The 23705-nt window shown below is 36.4% G+C and overlaps 1 protein-coding gene across 3 annotated transcripts in view; it reads right to left on the reverse strand.

The window, feature by feature from the left end:
• The window catches only part of Gpc5 (glypican 5), a 1368088-nt gene that overhangs the window by 1058291 nt on the left and 286092 nt on the right, over positions 1-23705 (reverse strand). For all 3 annotated transcript variants that reach the window (XM_074043147.1, XM_074043149.1, XM_074043150.1), the window contains exon 4: positions 10881-11014. In XM_074043147.1, the coding sequence (XP_073899248.1) occupies positions 10881-11014 (134 nt within the window). The remainder of the gene's footprint in view (positions 1-10880; positions 11015-23705) is intronic.

Consider the following 23705-nt stretch of genomic DNA (forward strand, 5'->3'; position numbering starts at 1 on the left):
GATATATCTTGTTACCTCCATCCACAAATTGATTAGTGATCAAATCTACCCTTTTGTTCTTGTGTTTTAAGATCCATCGTTCAGTTCAAAAACTTGTGCCCCTAGAATCTGGCATAAAAGGCATACTTTAGGATCAGGAAATCTATAATTAACAAGGTTCAGAGAAAAAAATGATATTTTAGTCTTTAATTTTATTCCTGATATTCTAGTATTTCTCATTTTAGATAACACTGTCCTTAAACATTACATATGACCCAGACATTATTTTATCCCAGTTTTTCATGGGTGACAATGAATATTTATTAAGGACCAGAGGTAAGTAATATATAGTCACTTTTAGTCAATCATAACATTTAAATTATCTTCCAAGTGATGAAAATTTAAGTTATCTTAAGGACCAAAGTTTCACAGAACTTGAAAACTTTATGATAAATATCTTGTTGGCTGATGTAAGACCTCCCTTATTGAAGCAAGCAAGTCATGAAAGTTCTACTTGCAGTTAATGATCCCTAAATAAGTTTTCTGTAATTTTCAGTAATTGTCTCCATCAAAACAAATGTACATATACATAGCCATATCCAACATCAATCACAATTTCACCTTATACTTCATACTAATCGGTTGAAATGATCTCTCCTTTCAGAACAAGTGGTGGTTAGTGTTAGTTTAATTCTCCATTGTTTGCTCTTACTTTAAGATATTTCATGAAAAAGTCATTAATATTTCCATGAAAATGAAAAAGTAAGAGCAAACTTATTTTAAAAATGTCTTACTCTGAATATTAGTTTCTGATGGAACAAATTGCTTTCCAATGCAACACAATTCTGTATGTATCTGTTTATGAGCTTTGGTTTTCTGGGAATACTTTATCAAATTCTCAGTGGGACATTTGATCCCCAAAGGTTAAGAACTACTAGCCTAAACTTTTGCCATATGTTTGCTCTGTGTTCTGGCATTTGTGCTTCCTGTGCCTGGTTTTTGACCCCCTGGGGGTCTAATCTTCATTATTCACATAGGTCTTGACTCTGGCCTGCCTTGTAGCTCAAGGCCCCTCAGTGCTGCTCTGGCCTCACCTCTGTCACCCTGTCTAAAGCTGTGTCTTAGCCTGCCTTGCCCTGGAAGCACTTACTACCATCACTTAATAAACACTGTTTTAAATTAAACAGAATTTTGTCATTCAAGGGAACATGACCTTTATTTTAGTAAATTAAACTTTTGGGTAATAAATGGCACCTCAAAGAAGCACTAACTTCCTTTTAGGAAATAGATTGTAAATTGCTTTCTTTAGTACTGCAAGTGATATTAAATTTTTTCTCGAATATTTGATTTTTTCTGAATGAAGTATATTTTCATTTGTGGAATATTTGCTCATCCATACATCATTTAGTCCCGTGTAAATCCAACACTGATTTTCCATATAAACAAACACACATACCAGTTTTCTATGTCAAGAATTACAAAAATTAATTTCTTCTAGTTTCATTACTAAAGTGTTGTGATAGATAGATTTTGATCATGAAATGATAAGCTTAAGAATTTTAAGTTAACTGTTCCCTCCTAATATGAGCTTATTCTACTTATTTGGGGGATAATCTGAAATAAGAATAAATGTTCTTATTCAACATGGGCATACATTTTTCCTAATTCAATTAATTACTTTAGTTACTTCATTGTGTTTTTGGTGACACACAGATTATTAACTTGCTTTGGTTGACAGTAATATCCTGAATCAAGGATAAACCCTGCCTCAGAGAAATGACCCAAACATTGTATGCACATGAGTAAAAGAAATAAAAAAAAAATCTTAAATTTCAAGTGTTCTCTTTAGTTTCTATCCTCAAAAAGCAAAAATGTTAAGGTTCCAACTGATAAAATTCTCACTCAAATCATAATTTAATAAACTCTTTGAAATAAAATGGAACTATCTGATCATACGCTGTTCCAACTAAGTTCTGAAGAGATAATTTCAACAATAAACTATTTAAATTATATTTTGTTTAAAACACTAAAAATGCAATATTAAAAAAAAATCCTTTATCCTCACCTTGTTTTCTGGCTGATATTAAAGATATCTTTTGAGGAAGCACCTAGAACAGTCACTATTACCCAGATACACACCCCTGTGTGCAGCCAATCCCCTTTATCCTGCATTCTTAAACAAGAAGCTTGGCTAATTGGAATGCTAGCCGGAGAACAGATGGGGCCCTGGTGTTGAGGCTCTGTCTTAATTTATTGTCCTGGGGTTTTTCCTAATTACCCACTTAATTGGCACAGCCACACCACTTTGAAATAATAATGTACAGCTAATTATCGCCGATTTAAGCTTGCTAATAGCTTATTCTTACCAGCTAACTTCAAGAAATCAAGCAGGGGACAGGAATTGCTACAGGGAAATCACTCTGCCTAGGATGGTTTAGACAACTGTATGAGTGAATGTCCTATAGTGCTGTTCTGATTTGGTTTCTGCCCCAAAAGGGAAAACAGTGAATATCTGCTAGCTGTTTAAAGTAGCAGTAGCTCTTCCTTCACTTGCTCAACTCCAGACACCCCTGAAATTGGCATGTGGTCATTGTTCACAAACTATGTAAATAGAAAAAAATAGGGCAGACTGAATCAGCGCAGTTACATCTCCAAAATAAAGTCAAAACAATCCAGTTTTGTAGATTAGCTCCCTTCTTCCCAACTGAAAGATTTACACCACTCGTGAGGAACTTCGCATAATTCTTAATACATAGACCTATTTTAATAAGTGAATTACCCTCTTTCAAAATGCATGTGTCTAAGAGAATAGTTTTTTATATACTGAACAGAGGAGAAAGGAGGAGGAAAAGTAGTAGGAAATGTGGGACTGTGGTGAGAAATCACTACGTTTAAGATACTGTAATTCTTCCTTAGTTTATACTCATTTTGCATTTATTTCAGGAACTGTTTAAAATTCAGGCATGACTAGGTCAGATTACCTAGAAGCAGGGCCCAAGTTAGGAATTTGGATGACTCCTGTCATCCAAGTCATCAGAGAGATGATTCATTTCAGTAGTGTTTCTTTGAGAAAGGGAGTAAGGGAAGCACGAGAGGGTTGGGAGGAAGGACGGAAGGGCTGAACTGCCAGAGACCTCAGGGGGTGCTGAAGTAGAGCTTCAACATATAATTGATACTACTACCTTGAAGAAATGAATAAGCCTTTTATACCATCTTTCTGTCAATCATTTGTCCGTAAGACTCTCACAAGCAGTTGAGGTCAGTGGTAGTATAAACCCTTCCTCAGGTAGATGAAATAGGTGAAAACCATCTGAGAGATAATCAACTAGGAATCTGCCCCTCCTGCCTTTCTGTACCACTTTCTACATAGAAAAGAGCTGAATTCTATACCCTATTAGATATTGCAAAAATGACAGCGTGGGACTTCCAAGGGTACATCTTAAGATTACAGTTTCTACCATGCTCTTTCCTAGGTTCCTTCTCCTAAGGGAAGCCAGTCACAATTCTGTGAGTACACTCCAGAGCACTGTAGAGAGGTCATCGTGACAAGAAACTGAGGCTCTGTCAACAGCCATGTCAGTGAGTCATCTTGAGAGAGGAGACTCTAGTCCTACTTAGGCTTCAGAAGACTAAAACCCCACAGATGTCTTGACAGCAATTTCCCTAGAGACTCTCAGCCAAAACCCCACAGCTAATCAGCTCCCAAATTCCTAACTTACAGAAAATTGCATAATAATTTATTATTATTGCTTTAAGCACTGAGCTTTAGAATGATTTGTTGGGTAGTAATAGATAAGGAATACTGACGGCTTCTGTTTGATGAAGGCAGTTCCCTGGATAATAGGGCAGCCTTGAGCTATCAGCAGCCAGGAAATAGCAGTCAGGAAGCAAAAAAAAAAAAAAAAAAAAAAAAAAACTCCAGGTAGTGGAGTTGTGAATAGGGCAGAGCAGCATCTACTGCTCTGCAGTAAATATAAAACTTTATCTACTGGACTTTCCATACCCTTACGCACTATATCATGTCATAAACTGAATTATGGCTTAGATATTTATAGTTTTGAAAAAGGTAGTTTGACCACAATCTAGAATTCTAGGACTAGTGAAAATATTTTTCAAAAGTGAAGATTGTACAAACAAATGCTAAAAGCATTCAATAGTTAGTGATGCAGCTCAGTGGCAATGTGTTTGCCTAGCATGCACAAGGCCCTGGGTTTAATACCTAGCACTATACAATAAAAACAATAATGAAAGGTATTCTATACTAAGATAAAAGCAAAATGATTCTAGATGGACAAATGAAACTGGGGCAGGAGAGGAGAACCAACAGGAAGAATAAACTGTGAGTAATTATAAGTAAATATTGGCCATCTCAAAATAAGAAAAACTGTAATATCTTAGGTTTGTGTGAAATGTTGGTGGAAATTAGATATTTGTTGCTATAAGAGTATAAAAATGGGAAGAGAATAATGGAGTGAGTCTATTCCAATTTGCTTATATTGTTCAATGAAATAGAATAAGTTTTAATTTAAAGCAGATACTTTAAAAATATTGTAATCTCTATGATAATCATTAAGAGAATAATAAATACAAATATAAAAAGCTACAAGAGGATAAAAATGACAAATATCTTTTTAACTAAGAGGAAGGCAATAAAGAAGTAATAGAGAAAGAGTCATAAAGAGAAAACAAAGAGTAAGATGGTAGTCTTAAGCCCAACCACTTCAGGCTATAAAACAAAAAAATGGACTTCACATCCCAGTTTTTTTAAAAAAGACCCATTAATCATCAATTAATACTGCTGTCCTGACAAAAAAAGGAAATAAAGAAAATAAAAAATTAAAGGAAGTAAATAGAATGATTATGTTGAAGAACAGGACACAGCACTCAAAAATATGAATATCATGCTGAATATTTTGAAAAACTTCGGACATGGGTAGCTTTGAAAAGCTGGCCTTTGTAAAAGAAATTTATACATATAAAGGAAATTTTCATTTTTAAATAAGGCAACCTTACTCACCATGAATTTTCTCCTCTGACCCTCTCATAACTTATCTCCAACACCTTCCAGAGGCTCCAAGACACTATTCCTTTTGGCAGTTCAAGCCTCAACCAACTAGTTCTTTGATTCTCATGCTTTTATGGGACTACCATACTTACATACATAAGCGAAGTATCTCTTATTAATCTGCCTTTATATCAATTTAATTCACAATCAGGACCTAAAATGACTTGCTTTAGGTTAGGCTACTATCATTCTAACAATTTTAAGCAACAAAAATTTTTGTAGTATACTAAATCTAAAGTAAGCTTTAACAGTAAAATTTTGGAAGACCATGGCTTATTTCTTTTGTTTTCTCATGGTTTATTTCTTAAAATACATTGAAAAATGTTTAACAAAAATAAAAATAGCTTTGTCCTCATTTATAATTGCAAAGTCATTGACGTACCTTACAATTTCAATTTTTGAAATTACAAAAATTGTATTAAACTTCAAAAATTGCTCAATTATTTTGTTCCATGGCTCTCTTTTTTGCAGTTTTGACTTGGTCTCTACTAGTAGTATTCTCATGAGAATTGCCAAAATAAATAAAAAATGAATGCCTAAGAAAAAACACAATGTATATATTATTAGTTTATAAAAATTAACTCAGGATATTAACTTACTTTTTTCAACTTCACTTTTTTATAAATTACCCAATGATAAGTCATTTAGGAATTCATCTTTTGTTATTTAGTTTTTATAACAATTTTCCCTTTTATTAATGAGTGGTATAGGAGGGAATAAAATAACTCAACCACTATATTTAGGCAATTATATTTTATCTCAGCAGAGTCACTATATCTACTACTTACTATCTTAAAAAAGGACAAAAAATATTATTAAAAAATGAGTGTCATTAGCTTTTGTGAAAATATTGACTAAGGGAACATTAACTACTTTGTAATTAAAGCATGTATTATAATTATAGTCAATGTATTTACAGTTAATTATTTTATCATTAATATAGTTATGAAAGCATGTTTTTATAACACTTTTCAACCCAAAATTCAAAATAATAGTGTGTGTTAATACAGATTTATAATCACAGAAATCTTCATTTTCTCATATGTAGAATGTTGAACTAAACATATTCCTCAGTTCCTGTCATGCTGTCATAATTTATCTTTGAGTACTCTTATTTTATCTTAGTTTTTTCTTCATCCCTCATACCTTTTCCTGTATTTTTATAAAAACCTATTACCATATATGTAACTACCTTATTCTATCCTTGAAAAATATTGTCAAAGAACAAAATTGCAACAAATTTAGTCATAGACTCAATTGGTTTGATTCATGATTAATGGTTGTGGCAGTCTCCATTCTAGAAAATAAGATGAGAGCTCCCACTAGACAATAACAGAACAGTGGGTTTTGTAAGATGGGAATAAGGCAACAACAGAAAGAAAAAAGCAAACTGTTTGCTTAACATATCATTATGTCAGATTTATTTTCAGTGTTAGAACAAAGGATTTCTTAATACACTGAATTGGGTAGGCAGAAGATTTTCTGTTTTAGGAAATACTGGTCTGTTTTGGGATCTATGTGTTTCCTGAAGCCTTCAGTTTGATTATGTAACAGTGTGCATGAGTGACTCTGTTTGAATTTTTCTGGTCTTCTGAAACTCAGTATAGGAACTCAGTTCACAACAATGATCTCATAATTTTTGTCTAATAATATATATTGGTTTTATGTAAAACCTTGCTTTTAATTTATATACATGTTATGCTTTTGTTCTCATTCTATTTGGGGCTTCTTTCTTTCATTGTACTCACAATTGTATTTTTTGCTCTATGAAAATGTGTTCATTACTTCTGACTATTTTGTAATGCTTCAAAATATTACATTTTATTTTCTATTTTTCCTAGTTATAGACAAACAGTTTGCCTCTAATTCTCAACTACCATGAATATTTAAGAATGTCTCGTGTGGATATGAGTAAAAGTTTCTCTTGGTTACTTGCTAAGAAGTTAGAAGATAGTACATGAGGTATATTAGTTTTCCTGTGCAGCAAGGTCCTTGCCAGAATAGGTTTTTCAGTCCACAATATGATCACCAGAGAGCACCTGATCATACCAACATACCAACTATCAGAAACAGAAGTCAGAAAAGTAGCCACATATAGCAGTGAATCTCTATGTATTTGATATAACTCCAATTGAAATTCAACAACTCTGTTCCATTGGTCTTCCTGTCTGTTTTTGGTACCAGGGCTCTGTAGTATAATTTCAAGTCTGGTGGTACAATATATCTCCAACATTGCCCTTCTTGCTTAGGATTGCATTTGATATCCAGTGTCTTTTATTCTTCCATATGAATTTTGGGATTGCCTTTTCTATTTCTGTGAAGAATGACATTGGGATTTTGATAGACATTGAATTATATCTGTAGATTGCTTTCAGAAGAATAGCCATCTTCATGATATTAATTATGCCAATCCATAAACATGGGAAGTCAGGGATAAAGACCAATGAAACACAACAGAATATGCAAATGAGGCTGGGAAAACTTATTTTCTACAGGAAGAAGGCTGAAACTAGACCTTTATCACTCACTCTGTACAAAAATCAACTTTAAATAGATTAAAGATCTTAATTTATGACCTGCAACATTAAAACTACTACAGGAAAAAAAATAGAGAAAACTCTGGAGGACATATGTGTAGGAAATCATTTTCTGAATAAGACTCCAATTGCTCCAGAAATAAAAGCAAAAATTAACAAATTAGGACTACATCAAATTAAAAAGTTTCTGCACATCAACTAAAAGTTGTCAGAAATATGAGAAAAATCTACCAAATGGGAAAAATCTTTTCCAGCTATTCAACAAATATGAGATTAACATCCAGAATATACAAAAAACTAAACAGCAAAAGAACAGATAATCCAATTAATAAATAGTCAAATGAATTCAATAGACAGTTCTCAGAAGAACAAATACTAATGCCTAATACATACATGAAGCAATGTGGAACTAATCTTTAGCTATAAAGGAAATGTAAATCACATTGCACTAAGATTCACTCTCACCCTAATCAGATTGGCAATCATTAGGAAAGCAAGCAATAAATGTTAGTGAGGCTGTGGGGGGAGTGGGGGTGAATTGTTGTACACTATTGGTAGGAATGTAAACTAGTGCAACCACTATGGAAATTAGTATGGAGATTCCTCAAAAAAATTAAAGTAGATTTATGACCCCTCAATGCCACTCAGGGTTATATCTGAAGGAGTATAAATCAATATACAAGACAAATACCTGCATACCCAGGTTTATTGCAGATACTTGCATACTAATGTTTATTTTCACAATAGCCAAACAGCTGAAGTACCCTAAAACCAGTGAATGGATAAAGAAAATGTGATATACATACCTTGGGATATAAAGAAAACTGAAATTATGACATTTTCAGGAAAATGGACAGAACTAGAGATAATCATGCTGAGATAAGCCAAGTTCATATTTCATGTTGTCATGCAACTGTGGAACCGGTATCTAAAATGCTGCTGGTAATAATGATAATAATAATAATGGGAGATGAATTAGGGGACTCTCTGGCAGGGGATCAGCAGGAGGGGTAAGTAGAAAAGGACACTGAGGGGCAAGGAAGTCAGAAGTAGGCTATGAAGGATAATGAAATCCACCAGTGTTTGAATAAAGGGAGAAGAGTGAAAAGGGGAATGGAAATATTATGCAAGGAGTGAAGTTACTCAAGGTACGATTGTACACATGTGTGAAATTACCACAATGTAATCCCCTTGCATAAATAATGCATGATAATTGAAAAATAAAATGAAACTTTAAAAACAAATTAATAGAATGATTTTTTTTTAATTCAAGAAAAAGATTATAAGACATGTTTGGAAAAATTCTAAGAGAATTTTGTAAATGAGAGTAGATAAAGTGACTTACCTTACAAGATTTTACAAAAATCCTCCAAAGCAAAAGCCATCACAATGACAAATAATAATTTTAAAAAACACTAGAGAACAACTCCTGGCTTACTAAAAGATGATAGACCACTACTGAATATAGAGGCTGCATATATATGAAATGGGAGTGTGAGTTGGAAAAAAATCAATGAGGAAAGGAAAAAATGTTTTAGGAGTGTTGGGAAAACTGGCTGGAGTCTTAACATATGCAATGAAGAGTTCTGTATTAAATTCAATGAGAGGTAGTAGAAAAAAGTGTTCTAGGATATGTTTTTGAATTTGTGCTGGAAAGAAATTTTTAGACAAGACAAAATTGATGTATGTGATATCAAAGTTAAGAATTCTATCTTAAAAGATAATCCTAGGCTAAGTTTTTCATTAACTTTTATTTACATTCAAATGAATTATTATATTAGAACATATTTCCAAAGTCTAAAATTGACAAGGAAAACATAAAATGAAATTCAATCAAATGGATGTTTTAAAGAAGGAATCTAGTAGGAAATACAGTTAGTACAGAAAGAGAACTCATAAAAACAGAAAAATTAAAGGAAATAATATAAGTTTTGAAGACTATGGCTAATATTTTTAAAGTGTTAAGAGAAAAGAACTCATTTATGAAATAAGTAATTGGAAAATGAATTTGCAGAATTCATAACAAGGAATCTATTCAATGATCACTTTTCTTTCTAAAACATTTTCTTCATTGTTACTGAGCCATTTTGTAACATTTCATCTGTATTGGCTTACTGTTGCTAGTTAATAAGCTATGTTAAGAGGTGGGTTTTGTTGTTTGCCATGTGGGTTATTTTGGTGGTGAATATACATGGTCTTTAAGAATTTGAGATCTTAGCTGAGTTTTATTGTAATAACCACCCTCGGTTATTGTAATAACCTTGCATTGATTTCTCAAATGCAAGAAATGACTGTTGATAATTCAATATATGTGTTTATAGAACAAACAAGAAACAGCTATCTACTTGAAAAGTACCAACCCTTTTTAGCTGTTATCAAAGAGCCAATAGGTCAGACCTTGATCCCATGCTTACAGCCAATGGAGGAATGAGTGAGGCAATTAGGTATGCCATTTCCAAAAGGAAAGTATCACATTTTAGAGTATAAAGAGTAACACTATATAAAATGTTTTACATATTGATTATCAATAATATTAGAGATATCTATTTGGATTTATAGACTTGTGACTTTCAATTCAACTCAGACAACACTAACTGAGAATCTAGTGTTTTACAGGAAACACACTGGAAAAGTAAACATAAAAAAATAATAATTCCTATAGTTCTGTCTGAGTTTTTCACCTTAAGCATCAATTATCAAGACAAGGGACAACATTGAAGACTATAATTTAACAGATGAAATAATTATAGGCATAATGTGAGAAATGTGACTTACAGAAGCAAGTACTACTCTGTGCTGACTACTGTGCATCAACACATAGCCAATTTCAGCATCCCAGGTAAAAAGTATGGAAACTTCTTTTCAACAAACTGTTTTCCAAGAAATGTTAAATATTAAGTAATACCTATCACACCACTTAAATAGAATCTGTCTTACACTCTAATAACTACCACTAGTAATATGGAGAATTTATATTATAATTAGGAAAATTAGTTAAAACAAGAAACTCAATCCTTGGTCACACTAGCCACATTTTAAATGCACAAGGGTCATATGTACTTGGACCTGGCTTATTTTAATGTAGAATGATTTCCATTATCATAGAAAGTTTCGTTGGTTTCACAAACTGAAGCTGTCTTCCAAATTAATAGGTGGCATTGAATTTTAAAGTTGATGATTGGCGATCTATTTTTTCTTCTCTACTGTATTTGTTTCTACTCAATAAATACATTCTATCCTGTTGTAAAATTAATGGCTTACTTTCTTTTTTCTTTCTGGTTGTAAAACAAATGTCTTACTTTCTTCTGTTGGCAAGTGTCTCTTCACCATTCCTCCCAGAGAACTTCATCCCAGGCTTCTCTTTGCTCAGATCAAAAGAACAGCGGGGGCTTTGTGTGGGGATTCTTACTGGACGGCCACAAATCTTATTCACCTTTTAAACAGAAAACATTGAAAGACTGTTATAACCCTGCTCCGGTCTTTCTAAGAATGTGATGTTTCATGGGGCTGAAACAATGACATGTTCTTGCTTAAACCTCATTATTAACTTTTAATACATATAATGTCAGATTTTCAAAGAGAGGAAAGCAAATTACCTGAATAAAACTGAAGTGATGATAAACTGACAACATCAATATTTATAGAGATTGTGCTATACTTGTGCAAATATACGAAGTCAGAGAACTAAATAAAGAAGCCGATCAATTGTATAAAGTGACTTCTTATCCCAAATTCTTATTATTTATGGCTGACATTTGTGTGTCTGAATAATTACATACTTATACCAAATATAAAATAAAAAAAACTTTCCTATTGAATATGCACTCATTTTGTGAATGCATTCTAAGGATAAAAGCAAATATCTTTGTAGTTTTCTTCTTAAGGTTCTTTCTTAGAAATGGCAATGAATGTGTTTAATTTAAAAAATTCTCACTTTATAATCATTATATATGTTTTTTCTTAAGCTAATATGATTTCAAGGCTGTTATAGTTTTTTAAAAATTTTATCCAAGAAGAAAATTTGTTATATTTTAAACACTTGTCTAACAAAGATATTTGTATAGTCTACATAATTGTTAGGACCCTGGCATTCTTGGGGTAGGCAGAAGTTCCCAAGGCTAGCACCAAAACCAGACCCCCTGATTTATGACCACTTGCTTCTCCCCTGCTTGTTTCCCTGCCTGATTGTTTCTCTGCTTGAAAAACACCTCAGGAACTTCCAGTTACTCGACTAGCCAGGCATGTTGGCCTGTTCCATCTGGTGATCGCAGATAATCAGAGACCAGGACTCTCTCCCTCCCCCATGGCTCAGCCCCTCCTATAAAGCCCACTACCCATTTTCAGCCAAGCCACCTCACTCTGAATCTGAAAGAGTGACAGTCCTGTGGCCTGGTTCCAATAAATCTTTCTTTCCACACGTGGCGTGTTCTTTATTTGGCAGTATCTTACATCTGGTGCCAAAACCCGGGAGAGGTTAACAGGACACTGCGGCCTGGGGCTGGTCACTTGGCCTTCATGTCCTGCCCTCTCCTGGACCCAGACTGCTGAATTGACCCCACATGCCTCCGGACTGTGGATTTCAGACCTTACTGCCTTGCCAGCTTCCCCATCCATCATTAGACTCTCTCTTCCACTGCTGTCCACTTGACCTACTCCTCAGACTCCGAAGCGTCACCCTCTTAGAGGCTGCCTGCTCTCTCTCTCTCTCTCTGTCTCCCTGGTCTCGGAAGTCACAGGCACTGTGCCAGGCATGACTCCTACCCCCGCTTGGGGTGCCCACTGCTTAGCCTGGCTAACCGGTTGGGCATTCTCTGTCTGATGGCAACCAAGGCCGGGGACGCCTGACCATGGGAACCCGTTCAGGTGACACTCTCCTTCCCTCTCTCTCTGTCTCTTGCTCTTCCTCTCTGTTTTCCTTTCCTCCACCCAGGGTGAGAGCTCGACAGCCCTTCCAGCTTACTTTGACCAAACGGCAACCGGAGGATTCTGCTCTCCTTGTCTAAGTCACGTAAGGGAGGCTAGATCTTGACTTAGATCTATATTGGCCTGAAGAGTAAACTCACCAAGGCATTTGCTTTGCTCTCTCTCTTGCTCTCTCTCTCTCTCTCTCTCTCTCTCTCTCTCTCTCTCTCTCTCTCCTTCTACATTATGGGGAACTCCCACTCTACATTAGATGCATCTACTGGGATGCCTTCTCTGCACCTCTCCCCTTGGCCCTCAAACCCCCCCAAGTGACTGATTTATTACTGCAACACCATTTGGCCTCAGTACAAGCTAGACAATCACTCACAATGGCCTGAAAATGGTACTTTTGATTTTCACACACTTCTAGATCTTGACAATTTCTGCCGTTGCAACAGCAAGTGGTCAGAAATTCCAGTTGTCCAAACTTTCCTTTCTCTCTGCTCTCAACTCTCCCTGCTCCAATCTTGTAACGCCATTCAAATCTTCCTTACCAGCAACCCTCCTCAAAGTCCATGTCAATCCCTCCCACTGACCCCCCTTCAGAAGATTCTTCTCTTACTTGTGACCTCATGGGCTCTCCCTGCCCACCTCCCAACTCTTCCTGCGGGTCCTCTACATCAATCCCTTCTCCCGCCCCATCTTCCCATGACTCAGACTCTCCTTCTTCCACCCCTGCTGGCTCTCCCAAACATCTGCCACCCTATTCCCTTCTACAATAGTTACAATTGACCCTGAGCCATTGGCTCCTCAGCAACCAACATCACCAGCCTTGCCCTCAGCGCCTGCTACACCCTCATCTTTCTCCTCCCCACCCACATCCCACACCCACTCCCATACCTCCTCCCAAGCATTCCCAGCCCATCTGTACCCACTCTGGGAGGTGGCAGGAGCTGACAGAATTATCAGAGTTCATGTGCCCTTTTCCATGACTGATCTCTCTCAAATTGAAAAGAGACTTAACTCCTTCTCAAGTGACTCAGCCTCCTATATTAAAGAATTTATATACCTAACCCAAGCATATGATATGACTTGGCATGAGACCCATCCTCCAAGGATGGAAGAATTACTCTCAACTCTAATTTTATTTCCCAATCCTTCCCTCATATTCGAAGAACACTTAAACAGGCAGAGGGTGGCCCTCAAACCCCCCAGGGAGATCTTGTGAAAATGGCTTTTAAGGTATTTAATAACTGAAATGAGGCTTGAGACCAGTGAAAGGCCCAGCTCCTGATGGCTGCCCTGAGGCCACCTCTCCAACTTCCAGACGGGTTGGACAACAATGCATGACTCCAGGGGCTGCTTCAAGTGCAACCAGACAAGATATTGCGCAAAAAACTGCATTTCACCTCACCTGCCACCAGGACCTTGTCCACAATGTGGCCAGAATGGACACTGGAAGGACAACTGCCCCCTTTGTCTCTGCAAGGTAGATCAGTCTCCCATTCCCACTCTCAGCAGAGTGAAGGCCTCATGGACCTCTTGGGCCTGGTGGCAGAAGACTGATGTGGCCCTGGGACATTGGTCCCCTTCAAGATCAGCTTGGAGGAGCCGAGGGTAACTATCCAAGTAGCAGGTAGGCCCCAATCACCTACTTGGTGCTACCTGACTTTTCAGGTAAGCTTTATCCTTCACAGATCTCCATGGTGGGGGTGGATGGTCTCATCAACCAGCCAAAAGGAAAGACAGTTTTATTTAAATTTAAAATTCTTATAAAAGTTGATTTTAAAATACAAGTTACAAAGTAAACAACTGGATAATCTAAGAGTTGCCTAAAAGATTTTTTAAGGTCATGTCAAACGAAAATAAAATTCTCTATGTCTACAAAATGACAAGGTTACCTTAATATTGTTCTGCTCTGAGTAACATCTACACAAAACTGTTATAGGAAAAGATTTTATCAAAGTAATTACTTGTGTTTTCTGTTGATCTTGTCAAGCTTTAAGTACTACTAAATCAGAGTTCATTTACATATTTGCTCATGCAAAGATCTCTTAAATGACCACCTTATAACTGTGTTCTCTGTCTATACTTTATCTAAATATGATACAAATATTTACAGAGTTATCTCACAAATGCTTCATAGCAACTAACTTTGCCAGTTTTGCCACAAGAATTTTTTTTTAATTTTTATTTTATTCATATGTTCATACAATGTTTGGGTCATTTCTCCCCTCTTCCCCCACCCCCTCCCTTACTCCCCCCACCCCTCCCTCTCCCCTTCTACCCCCTTACTACCTGGCAGAAACTATTTTGTGCTTATCTCCAATTTTGTTGAAGAGAGAGTATAAGCAATAATAGGAAGGACCAAGGATTTTTGCTAGTTGAGATAAGGATAGCTATACAGGGAGTTGACTTGCATTGATTTCCTGTGCATGTGACAGAATTTAAAGACAGCCCTCATCTTTGTGGACAGGCCCTAACCAGAGACTTATTAGATTGACAAAGTCTCTAAGGAGAAGGCTCAATTATGTCTCCCACAGGTCACCTACCTAGGTGTGGCCTTAAAGGGACAGACTTACTCCCTGAGTCATGAAGGAATCAACCTAATCCCCCGTTTCCCACTCCCCCATACCATAAAAGCATCTTAGAACTTTCTTTGAAGTTACAGGATTTTGCAGAATCTGGATCCGTAAATATGCAGCTTTTAACAGACACCTTTTTATGCTCCTTCTAATATTCCTATTTGGGTCTTAAACAATGTATGGCCACCCATTTCTCTTGGGAAACTTGCCTTCAACAGACCCTGCTCCTCTGGGTGACTATCTACCTTATCTTAACCTCCTCTGGGAACTTCTCATAGAGCATGCAGACCAGATCCTGCCCACCCCTCAGAGGGCCCTGTAACAATTTCTGTTAAACCAGGGGATCTTGTTCTCCTCAAGGATCTTCAACCCTCTCTTTTGGGACCTCAATGGACCATCCTTCATCTGGTCATCCTCACAATGCCCACTGCTGTCAAGCTCAACAGGATCCCCCAGTGGCAGCACCTTTCAAGGATAAAACGTTGCCTACCAACTTCAGGCTCTTCCACTACAGCAAAGGATGAGTACTCTTCCATACCTCTGGGCCCCACATGGCAACACCTCTCCTGCAAATTCTCTCCCTGTTCCACTCCTGCATAAGTTCTTAGTCCTCATCTGGTTCTCAATCTGCTTTCCCTTTGCAGCCCAGAAATCCTCCTCCTGTGGCCCATGCATGTGCATTGCTCAGGCAGGAAGTATACTTACTGAGACTTTACTGTTCCACACTTAGTATTCCTGTGCAGGCTCTGTTATTGGGTCATGCACTCACAATCACACCATCTATCAAGTGTGCTCCCATGATAATCAATATACCTGCTTCAATCCCACTTATCACCCTGAAGAACAGTGGTTAGAATTCAGGAGCAGCCACTTCACTGGGAACACTGCTACTCACACCCAGGTGTTCGATCCTGAAAAACCAATGTCATTATTGTTTGATGCATGTGCGGCCATAGACAAACTAAGTGGAGGTACAGGCTGTGGCTATGGGGGCCTGGGTTAGGAAAAGACCTATACATCAAATGAAAAATATATGTGCTGGGGAGCCAACTCCTGGCCATGTAATAATGAGGGTTATCATTTTTGCCCTTATTGGAGGTGTCTTTCATAGGCTATATGGCATGGGGCTACACACTTAGCCCTCTTTCAAAAGGGCACTACTACCCTTAGCTGCAGTCAAGGCACCTGTAACCCTGTAAATTTCACTGTACTTAAGCCATCTGATTGGACACAGGGACAGATAATTAGCATAAGGATAGATGGCCAAGGCTTTGACCCTGGGACTCTGTTACACTTTAAGTTAACAACTGTTACCCATGAAAGTCCCCCATACTAGGACTTCCTCTCCTTTTATGAGGAAATGCCAGATAAATTCCCCATTTCTGTTACAACTAAAAACTTGTTCCTCACACTGGCCGAATCTATAGCCCAGACATCAAATGTCACTTCATGCTATGTGTATGGGGGACCCAACATGGGAGACCACTGGCCCTGGGAGGCAAGGGAGTTAGACCCATGACACAGGATAGGTGTCTGGCTCCTTAAAATTTCCATTACTGGGAATTACTGTATCTCCTGCCATGGAAAACAATTCTCCATCCTAGTGGGGGACCTAACTTGCCTAAGACAGAAATTTTAGATCACTGAGGGAATGACAAAACTTGCCCATGTGCCCATCCAGACTTGCAAAAGCTGGGATCCCAATAACTTGTTTGGAGGATGGTTTTCTGTCATAGGTGGATTTAACCCTAGATGCCTCCAAGATCATTCGGGGAACTCAGCAGACAGACTTCCTACCAAATGCTACTACAACTTTTTTCCAACAACTGGCTTCGTCTGCAAATGAAGCCTGGGAAAAACAATCAGCCTCTGCTCCTGGGGACCCCACAAATTTCCAAATTCCAGCTGAATCCCCTTTAATGATGCCTCCACTCAGCACGAAGCAGCTAGATCTATCAGCATCCATAATACCAACAAAAGGCTGGAGCTTAGGTCCCTGGCCTTCTTGGAGTAAGCAGAAGTTCCCAAGGCTAGCACCAAAACCAGACCCCCTGATTTATGACCACTTGCTTCTCCCCTGCTTGTTTCCCTGCCTGATTATTTCTCTGCTTGAAAAATACCTCAGGAACTTCCAGTTACTCAACTAGCCAGGCATGTTGACCTGTTCCATCTGGTGATTGCAGATAATTGGAGACCAGAGATTCTCTCCCTCCCCCATGGCTTGGCCCCTCCTATAAAGCCCTCTACCCATTTTCAGCCAAGCTGCTGCACTCTGAACCTGAAAGAGTGACAGTCCTTTGGTCTGGTTCCAATAAATCTTTCTTTTCCACACATGGTGTGGCCTTTATTTGGCAGTACCTTACAATAATTATCACTGAAAAAATAAGTAATTAATTTATCATCAAGTGTACCAAAATGATTCATATGATAACTTATGTACTTGAAGAGGCAGGCTAGCATTACTGACAATGAATCAGGAGGCTTGTTTCTTGTCTAATGTTTCTTTCCTTAGTGCTCAGACCAGGACAGAATCTGATATGTAAGATGAACATGAGATTATTCCAAAGCTCTTTTAAATTTCTTAATTTCTTTGATATTTTCCATGCTAAGTGTATTTAAGAAATTATGCATACATTCATTTATTTTACCCATATTTATTTTACCTCTAAAATTTCTGAAGCACAAGTACTAAATATTATGAGATAAAAGATGAGTAATTTTTTTCTGACAGTTTACTATTTAGAAGAAAAAAACAGATTCTGCCAATCAACAAAATTCAAGTTGTGTTTTTCAAAAAAGAGGAACTATCAATGTGTTCTGGATGTCAGAGGAAGGTGGGAGCCTCCCTGGTTAAGGGTGTTGTTAAAGGAGGCACTCAGCAGAGTATCCTGGAAAGCCTGCCCAATTGGGATGAGACTTGGAGACCTGTTAGGCCAGCTATTATGAGGTTGATTCAAATTCAGCCAAATTGTAAATAAATATTTATTGCATGCCATTATGTTAGGTGCTAGAGATACAAATATGAATAAGGTATGGCCCTTATATGCACACCATTGAAAAGAATATCTCACATGCAGACAACCATTGTAATTTTGCATGACAAGAGCAAATATAGGATTACCTGAAAGCCAAAAGCATTGTAAAGGCTACACAGAAAAAGGGCAGATTATCTTTCCTTGGGGTACCCAAAGAAATGTTTCAGGAAGTCATGCCTGAACTTGTAAAGTAGAAAAGGCAGAGGAAAATGTTTCAGAAAAGAGTACAATAGCAAAAAGGTGAGCAACTTAATATGCACATATAGAACAAAAGTACAAAGTATAAGAAAGTAGTATAGCAACATGAAAGTAAGACTGCTGTGAAAGACTTGATAATGTCACATGACTTGGATATGAAGCTAGAGAATATGTTATAGCACATGGAGTGTAGGAAAAAGTTTCCAAGAAAGGAAGTAACAGTTTAAATTGTCACAAAGAAGAAAACATCATTGTAGCAGTGTGGAGGGAGGGAAATGAGACATGGTGTTATAAACAGAAGCCAAAAATGGAAGAAGATAGAGCACATGGAGAGGAGGGAGAGATAGGTAAAAGATGGAGACTGATTAGATAAATAATCTTCTCAGAACAAAAATCAATGATAAAGGAAGAGAAAAAAAATCCTGAAAAAGAGAGGTGCAGGAAAACATGTGTCTGGCAGAAAAAATTGGTACACCTGGAAAGCTGGAGTCATGTAAGGGACATTATATTTGAAGGATGGGTTGGGACAGATTTTGGAGTGTTTTGAATACTAGGCTAAGAAATTATATTTATTGAAAAATTTCCCCTGTAGGGTGTTAAATGGGAAGTAAAACACTAAAGCCGTTATTTAGCAAATGCATCTGGCAGCATTGTAAAAGTTGGAGTAGAGAGAGAAATATCTATTAACAGCAGGTGACATGTTGACCGACTTGTCTAGTATTCCTGAGGAAAGAAATTTTCATTCTGAACTACAGAACTGATAGGGTCCATGTATTACAAGTAGAAGTAATGTCAACAAAACTTGACAAATGTTTTTAAGTAAGTAGTAAGGCCAACGTATTGAGAGATTCAAAGTTAGTTTCCCAAAGTTAAAAAAGAGCAATAGTGGAGCACGAGTATATTAACAAAGTGCTACAATATTCCAAAAACAAGAAAAGAATAAGAGAGAGAGAGAGAGAGAGAGAGAAGAATCCTCATTCTCAACAACCCCAAAAACAAAGAGAAGATGATACAAATTGATGGTAAAATTTCAACAGCAAGATTATTTGAAGGATGAAACATTTAGAATTACAAAAGTAGAGAGGAAAACAATTGGCAATGATAATCTACCATAAATTGTCACAGGGCTTTAAGCAAGGCAACTTATGTAACTTCTATGAACCTCAGTTTTCCATCCTTGAAATTCAACAGGAAAAAAATAAAAGGTCATTTTATACTTATGAGTTAAGACACAGTTTATCTCACCCTGCCCTTCCCATATTGAGCATTCAACTATGTCTCCATCTTTCTGCTTAAGTTGGAAGATGGAGAGCTGAAAACTTTTAGCATCACAAGATTTTTATATTCATTATCATCTTTATAACTTTGTTTACAAATTCAAAAGAAAATGCTTCAGGCAAGGGCTTATAAAGTGTCTTTGATTGTATCCAAGGTACAACCATAGGTAGCAGATTCCAATAACAAGTGAAATTCAAAGCCCTTATATTTGTTGAGTCCCCACCAGGTGCTCTGTTTCACACTTTATTGAAAAGGAATGGAAGACCATTTGTTACCAGGACATTAGCCTGTCACCTTCACTCTCCTGAGATGAGGCAATTTGACTGGCACATTTCAATATGAGTGCCTTCCTGCTATTGAAAAACCTCACACACTTAGGTTGACAATTTTTCATCTTTCATTTATACTATAATTTTCTCCTTATTCTCCTCCCTGGTCTCTACCATTCTCCTCTGCAATCAGTCTGAAGTGTCTGGAAAAAAAATTGTTTTCCTCTCTAGTGTTTATCAACTTTTGCTTTAAGTTCCATCTCTGGTTTCCCACTGATTTTCAAGTTCCCATCTCAACTTGAAATGACTCTCTTATTTTCTTCTAACCCATATCACTTCTCCCAGTCAGATTAAGTATTTGTTTCAACAACTCTTTGTCAGTTAGCTCACTTTCCTTCTGTTCAATACAGTCTAGGCACCACATACAAAGTACAAACTTATATTTAGTTAGTGTTCCCTATATACACTCAGTCTTATTTGTGTTTTGTAATAGTCAAATCTTTCTAGTACGAATCCCTCCAAATTGTAAAGAGCAACTTAAATTATTTATTTTCATTTCACTCCCCTCAATAGAGCCTTAGTTTCTCCTGCAATGGTACTTTTTAAGTGTGTGTTTTTGAAAAGCAAAAACATTCAGAAAATTGCAAAATTAAAATGAAAGAATGAAGAGGCACTAAGTATGACTATTAAGCAATCTGGTCCAGAGAATGAGGCAAAGGTGCACTCCATATCATCTTATATGTAAGAGTGACAGATTACTTTTCTTTGGGTCACACCTGGGATATCAATAGAGAGGAGAGCACAGAAATGACATAAGGAATGACTGTATGATGAAAAGACTTGAGAAAACAGTAAATAATTAGTTGATACATGGGAATAAGAGTTTTTCACATTAAAACAAAGAAATTCTGGCATTTCTGACAAAATGGATAGAATTAGACAGCATTGAGCTAAGTGGAATAAGCCAGAAAAATAAAGACCAGTAATTCATGTTCTCACTTATATGTGGGATCTAAAATAATCAAACTTATAGAACAGAGGGTAGAGCTGTGATGAGCAGAGATTGGGGCCTGGGGAAATAGAGAGATAATAGCCTGAGTTCAGAGTCTCAGACAGGAGGAATGATTCTTATTTAGTGTACTGTTGCTTTGTTTCTGAAATATATTATGTAGCATGGTGAACAGAGTTAAGAACTATGTGTTTTACATTTTACTATTACTAACAGAATAAATTTCAAGTGTTCTCACCACAAAAAAATAAATATTTGAAGTGATGGACATGTTAACAAGCTTGATTCAATCATTCCACATTTTATTCATGAATCATACCATCACTATTTACCCCATAAATATAAACAACTATAACTTGTCAATGTATAATTAGAAATTAATTAATTGGAAAAGAATGAAGAAAAAGAATGAAATAAAATAAAAGTAATCAGAACTATTTTTCCTTTTCTGTCTTTCCCTGTATGACCTCAGGGTGTTCACTCACCTCCTTTTCCTAATTTGAGAAGGATAACTAGACCTATTCATGTTTGAACAGTTCTGTAAGTCTAAACATACGTGTAAGTACAAATTTTCATGTATGCTCTGAGAAAAGAGGGTGAAATTTTAGAAATATGTGAATTAAAATCTTAAATAAAAAGGGAATGACTTTAAACACATCCTTGAAAATAAAAATAACAGTAATAATTAATTATGACACAAAGTATTGTTAGATCAAATGTTCTGAGGAAAATATTGATAATTTTTCCAGTTACAACAGATGTGAGTTAATTTTCTCATGCCAAATGCCCTTAGTAGTTTTAGAAGTAATTTGGTAAGGGTAAAATTCACTAATGAGAATCAGAGTGAGGCTGACTTTCCCAGACAGTGATGAAATCCACTGTCTTTTCCTTTACTTAATAAAAACAAACTTAGGAGAGAAGTAGGTTGGACCAGATCTTGGGCAGAGGTGGGGTAGGATGATGGGAGCTAAGTGCCATGTGTAGATTTCATTTTGCCTGACCAAGGTGATGCATTAATGAGCAAATGCATGGAATTATCAAAGCCTTATTTTAGAATGATTTGGCAGGATCATTGCAATAAAAAAAAAAGAGACTATGCCCATGCATACAAGAGGATTCAAATAAACTCAGAAAGAACTGGTGAAATCAGAGAGGAAGGGAAAGGAAAAACTGTCTTATGAGAGACATTAACAGGATTTAGCCACAGGTTGATGGGCTAAAAAATGAGAAGCTAGAGCTGCAGGCAGTTTTAAACACAGTAACCAGAATTAATATAGAGTCAGTAATTGGATAGTGGGAGTTAGAAAACAGAACAAGTTTATCTATTGGTAAATCTGTTCCTTGCTTAATTCTCTGTGAGAACTTTACTTTTGAGGGAAATATTTAAAAGACAGCTCTAAATGATATGATTAGAGATAAAAAGCAAGTTAATGTACAGCATCACTTTCACAGAACTATCAGTAAAATCTGCAAAAATGAATTAAATTACAAAATGTGAACATAAAGAACAGAAAGAAACTCCTACAGATGCAGGAGAAGGAGAACTCAGGTAATATACCTCCTCCCCAAAAATAAAAGGGAGAAAACAATAGCATTTGCTGTTTATATCAATAGAAGTGGAGAAAAAGTGAAAATAAGTGCTTACAGAATCATGCCCTAAAACTATGAAGAACCACCACCCAGGTAATGTTCATGGTCCCCAGATGCTCAAGATGCTCAAGGTATATGTAAATGTAGAAGCTAGGTGTGAAGAGATATAAAAGTTATAACCATGACACCACTTTTTGAAAACTAGCAAATTCTAGAAATTTAAGAAGGTATAAATACATAGGAAAATATAAATTATCAAGACCACGTCAAGTATAACCTTTAAATATTTGTTATGCATTGGAGAATTCTACATTTGTACAAGGTATCCAGCTCTTAGGAACAAGCAAATAAAGAAATGTTAAAGTTGCATAAAGGAGAAAACACTCACTGTCTCCACTTTGCATGGATTAAAGGTATGTTCTCTTTATAGTTAGCACAGATTCAGAAGATTCTTTTTTTAAAATGTTTACATATACGCATAGTATGCCTAGACTTGGGTGGTTAGCTTCTCTGTCTTTGCCATTTCCTTTTAATTTTCCAGAAATTGTCTCTACACATAGATGTCTGTTTGCTCTCATCATAAGGATTCCCACTCAGATTACATTTCAAACTTAAAAGAAGGGAGAGGAAGGAAAAAAAAGAAGTACAGAGATAAGAAGAAGAATATTTCAACCATCTTTACTGTGCCCACTGTGAGTAGAATATCCATTCTGTATTGCTATTTTTGTATACCTATAAATTAAACCACCAGAGGGAGCTTCTGCATTTCAATCCTATTCATCATCATTAATTAAACTTATGTATGGCCCATTAAAAATCATTTAGTGTAGGACACTTAAAGAAAAAATCAACTTGTCAGCTGAAGTAACATATATTCAGATACATGAAGTCTTCATTAAAATCCAATCTTTTATGTAAAGCTAGTAGACCAATGCAGTAAGGCCAATATGCTCAAAAGAGAAACGAAGAACCAATTCATAATCATGAGCAAGTTTGTCCAAACTGAACTTTCTTATACTCAGTAATGAACTGAAAATTTTACCAATGATTTCAGTTATTTCCCCTCTTTTTCTCACTCCCTGCCTCCATTTCTCTTCTTTCTATTCCTTTCTTCCTTCTTATATTGCCTCCATCCAATTATAAAGACACATAAATTTAGCAAGTTCTAAGGACTGAAAGTCAAATATATGGAATTTAGCCCTTGTTTAACTACAATTTTCAACACTGATCAATAAAAAAGCTGCTATTATTTATAGGG

Source organism: Castor canadensis, chromosome 10 (genome assembly GCF_047511655.1).
Source record: "Castor canadensis chromosome 10, mCasCan1.hap1v2, whole genome shotgun sequence".
Classification (NCBI taxonomy): domain Eukaryota; kingdom Metazoa; phylum Chordata; class Mammalia; order Rodentia; family Castoridae; genus Castor; species Castor canadensis.